General features: G+C 40.9%; 1 protein-coding gene across 1 annotated transcript; it reads left to right on the top strand.

The window, feature by feature from the left end:
• Positions 1-1314: 1314 nt before the first annotated feature.
• On the top strand, positions 1315-2247 carry LOC111540018 (olfactory receptor 8B12-like). The gene has a single exon (XM_023208079.1). The coding sequence runs from the start codon at positions 1315-1317 to the stop codon at positions 2245-2247; it is 933 nt and encodes a 310-aa protein (XP_023063847.1).
• Positions 2248-4967: the final 2720 nt, after the last annotated feature.

Here is a 4967-nt window from a genome sequence, read left to right as displayed (position 1 = left end):
AATTTATGAAGGTACTGTGAGAAATACATGAGGTAAAATCGTCTGGACATTGTTGTTGGATCCTTGGTGTCTGTATGAAGGTGCTGGGTCAGATACAGTGGTTGCTACACAATAAGCTCTCAATACAAGGTAGCAAGAAAAATTGTGTTTAAAACCATGTGACCTGAATGAAAGATTAGGTCATTAAAAGCCCCGTGGAGCATTATCAAGTGTGAAAACAAACATTTCCTTTTCCTTAGGGAACTTGGTCTCTGGCAGTGGCCCTGAGGGAGCCTGTAACTACTCTGAGGTCTCTACTCCAGAATAAAGCACTTCAGATGCTTGTTATCCATGGTGTTAGGAAAGACTGTTGTGTCATCTCTGGAAGCTGGGCAGAAGCCTCAGGGCCAAGCCACAATCAGAGAGAGTGTTCTTCATCTCAGCAAAAGAACCAAGATAAATTGGAGGCTTTGATCCTCAAAGTGGAGAAGCAGAAGCAGTAGGGGTCTGGACTCCAAGCTGTCACATTCTTTTCAGCAAGGCCAGTTGGATTTCTGCAAAAGAGATGGGAGAGGCAGTAGACAGCAGCCTTGTGGCTCCAAGCTGAAGGGAGTGAGTGCTTGTCTGAGCCACTGGGTGCCACAGCAGAGTGGTTAAAAGCTCAGACTAGGGGAGCCAGACCACGGAGTTTTTCTGCTGCTGCACCTCAGTTGCACTGGGGCTTTGTGCAAGTGCCTTAGGTTTGCTATCCTCATTTGTGCAATGGTGATGGTCGTAATGCCACACAGCATTCAGATACATTTGGTAAATGTTTCTCTTCTTTTTTCTTAGCCTTTAATGAATAATGTCCCACAATTACTCCTTCATTATTATCCTATACTAATTCCATAGCCATGCCAGTAAAGACTGCGGACAATACAACGTTATCTAACTGCTCCGGCTAGTACAGACCCCAAAGTAGAAGGTCTGGAAAGGTCAAATGGTTCCCACCTCTCCAGAGAAGGGCCGCCGGTTTTACCTACTTGATCAAGGGCTGTAGAGGGAATGACGTACACAGCGAGAGGGCCACGGTGAGGGTTGGAGGGTTTTCCCAGCACAACTCTGCTGACTGTCTCCTTAGTCACATCAGCCTTCACTCTGCAAATGTCACCCTCAGACAGTTACTAGGATGGCTAAAGGCACTTGGGGAAGGTGAAAACAGAGACAAGGGAATGAGGAAATACCTTCTTGAAGTTCAATAATCTCTCTGCTCCGATGTCATTCTTAAGAAGGGAGGGATTCTCTCTTTCTTGTTCTCTCAGAGACTTTTTCCTTCACAGCTCTTCCTAGAAGTGAATGGCTGCTGAGAACTCCTCCGTGACAGAGTTTATCCTCGCAGGCTTAACCTACCAGCCGGGACTCCAGATCCCCCTTTTCCTCCTGTTTCTAGGTTTCTACATGGTCACGGTGGTGGGGAACCTGGGCTTGATAACCCTGATAGGGCTCAACTCTCACCTACATATTCCCATGTACTTTTTCCTCTTCAACTTGTCCCTCATAGATTTTAGTTTCTCTACTGCCATCATTCCCAAAATGCTGATGAGTTTTGTCTCAAGGAAGAATATTATTTCCTTCACAGGGTGTATGACTCAGCTCTTCTTCTTCTGTTTCTTTATCTTTTCTGAGTCCTTCATCCTGTCAGCGATGGCGTATGACCGCTACGTGGCCATCTGTAACCCACTGTTGTACACGGTCACCATGTCTCCCCAGGTGTGTTTGCTCCTTTTGTTGGGTGTCTATGGGATGGGGGTTTTTGGAGCTGTGGCTCATACAGGAAATATAGTGTTTCTCACCTTTGGTGCAGACAACCTTGTCAATCACTACGTGTCTGACATCCTTCCCCTTCTTGAGCTCTCCTGCAACGGCTCTTACATAAATGTCCTGGTCATCTTTATTGTTGTGACCATTGGCATTGGGGTGCCCATTGTTGCTATTTTTATCTCTTATGGTTTTATTCTTTCCAGCATTCTCTGCATTAGTTCTGCTGAGAGCAGGTCTAAAGCCTTCAGTACCTGCAGCTCCCACATAATTGCAGTTTCTCTTTTCTTTGGGTCAGGAGCTTTTATGTACCTCAAACGCCCTTCCATTTTACCCCTGGACCAGGGGAAAGTGTCCTCCCTGTTCTATACCATTGTGGTGCCCATGTTTAACCCATTAATCTATAGCCTGAGGAATAAGGATGTCAAACTTGCCCTGAAGAGAACCTTTTCCGGAATAAGCTTTTCTTGAAAAAAAATTTTAGAAACTGAGAAAAGGGATACTAGGATTTTTAAAAATCAGATTGTTTTTGTGATGATTTTTTTTCAATGAAGAATCTAAGATTCCAGTGCTTTCCCTCCTGCATACAGACAAAATTTTAACTCTCTTTTCCGAGTGGATTTATTCTTCCCCACCCTCACCCCCATCTCTTCCTTGTTTTATGAAGAAGTTTCTACACCTATGGAATATTCAGTGTTGAATGGGGCTTAGGAATAATTTTATCTTTCCCCTTTATATAATACACCACACACTGGAGACTCAGAAGTATTTGTATATTTGCCCAGGAACATAAAATTACCTAGTGCCAGACCTGGGACTGGAATCCCAGCTTGAATCCCAATCCACACTGTTTTCCTTTATGCTATTCTTTATTGTCTCATCTCTTTTTGGAAGATTTCATTTCACATGCTAGTTGACCTAACCAATTTAAGTTCTAAATATATTCACAGTAATTTCATGCTATTTTTCACAGGATAATTTTAATGTATCACTTTTTGCAAGAACGTAGGAGGTGAAACGTTTTGTTGAGGTGGTCTTGGCAAAATGACAAGATCAGTGTTTGATGAATTTTATAATGTGTAAGTGGGAAGTATGTTAGGTTTCATATAGAAGTAAGCGTGGGGCCCACCGACTTGGTGAGTGGAGCCCTAGGGTTTAGAACTAGTTTAATGGTTTAGAACTTCCAAGGGAGAGATTTAAAATTTGAAGGGATGTAAAGATGTTGGGTGGAGGTGTCATATGTTATTTTAAGACCAACGGAGACAGCATTTGGAGTTTCATTTCAAGGGTTAACTTGGGTGTTAGAGGTCTTCTGGAGAAGTATGTAGTTCAAGATGATTGGGAGCTGCACTATCCAATATGGTAGTGACTAGCCATGCATGGCTATTGAACACTTGAAAAGTGATCATCCATATTGATACATACTGTAAGTGTGCAACATAAGTATAAAATACACATTAGATCTTTGAAGAATTATAAAAAATATAAAACATCCCATTGATAATCTTTGTTTTTTTTTTTTTTTTGTATTTTAGTAGAGACAGCCATGTTGCCCAGGCTGGTGTTAACTCCTGAGCTCAGGCAATCTACCTGCCTTGGCCTCCCAAAGTGCTAGGATTACAGACTTGAGCCACTGAGCCCGGCCCCCATTGATAATTGTTACATTAATTATATGTTGAAATAACATTTTGGATATATTGTGTTAAATAAAATATATCATTAAAATAATTTTCCTTCAGTTTTTTAATATATGTACCAGAAAATTTAAAATTATGTACATGGTTTGCATTATTTTCTACTGGATGACACTGGTCTAGAGGAAGTAACAGAGCAGAAAATAGTTTGCAGCACATATCGGAATCACCAAGCAGTTGCTTATTTATTTATTTATTTATTTATTTATTTATTTATTTATTTATTTATATTGAGTGGGAATCTCGCTCTGTTGCCTAGGTTGGAGTACAATGGCGTAATCTTTGGCTCACAGCAACCTCTGCCTCCTGGGTTCAAGCAATTCTTCTTCCTCAGCTTCCTGAGTAGCTGGGATTAAAGGTGACCATCACCACACCCGGCTAATTTTTGTATTTTTAGTAGAGATGGAGTTTCACCATATTGTCCAGGCTGGTCTCTTGGTGAGGCTGGTCTCAAACTCCTGACCTCATGATCCACCCGCTTCAGCCTCCCAAAGTGCTGGGATTATAGGCGTGAGTCACTGTGCCCGGCTGTAGTTGCTTATTAGAAGAGGCAATTGATATTAAATTTTCAAGCCTTGCAGAAAGCCATTATATTTCAATAATGGGACATGTGGTGGTGCAATGGTGCTCTCTAGATAAGCTGATAAATCCCCAATATTATGTAAAGGGAAATATAGTTGTATATAAAGAATCTGAACCCACCAGGAGTGGTAAACTTTCTTTGAGAAGACTCAGAAGTATTTGTATATTTGCCCAGGAACATAAAATTACCTAGTGAAATGCTAGGGAAATATTTTTACTTAGGAACTTTTCTGTAGGGAAGTCCCCTTCTACTGGTAAATAAGGGAAGTTTGCAGAAATGTTTAGTTTGCACTACGATGATTCTGTTCAACGTTGGTGAAATGAAACGAATTAGTGTACAGCGGCGGGATTGTGGTTTAGATGGGATTGAACAGACCACTGAATCCAAGGGACCTATAATTTGGGAGTGGGATGGGTGTGGTGGGTATGCAGTCCAATATCAGTAATAAAATAAAGTAGACACTACCTTTATAAAATGTAGGCTAACTTACAGTAAAGTGTACAGATTTTAAGTGTATTGCTCATTGAAATTTTTCATATGTATGTGCCTGTGTAACCACAACCTGGATTAAGATGTAAAATGCTTTCAACCACCTTAGAAGGTTTTCTCTTGTTCATTCCCAGTGGACACTACCCTCTCTCAACGCCCACTCCCAGAGCTAACCACTGTTCATATCAACATGCACTGGACTGTTTCTGGTTTCTTTTCCCCAACATAAAGGCTGTGATACTCATCTGTATTGTTGCATGTATGCAGAGATTAACATTATTATTTTGTTTTTGTGTAGTATCCCATTATGTGAATATACAGTTGTTTATCCTGTTAATCAACAGTTAGTTTCAAGTTTTTGCTTATTATTAATAAAGCTTCTATGATCATTTGTGAACATGTATTTTGGTTGAACTATGGAAACA

This window comes from Piliocolobus tephrosceles, chromosome 13 (assembly GCF_002776525.5).
Source record: "Piliocolobus tephrosceles isolate RC106 chromosome 13, ASM277652v3, whole genome shotgun sequence".
Lineage (NCBI taxonomy): Eukaryota > Metazoa > Chordata > Mammalia > Primates > Cercopithecidae > Piliocolobus > Piliocolobus tephrosceles.
The sequence above is the reverse complement of the archived record's forward strand: the minus strand, read 5'-3'. Positions and strand labels throughout refer to the sequence as shown.

What these genes read in the sequence shown, in the direction of transcription:
- LOC111540018 (XM_023208079.1), top strand. Translation starts at nt 1,315, where the DNA reads ATGGCTGCTGAGAACTCCTCCGTGACAGAGTTTATCCTCGCAGGCTTA.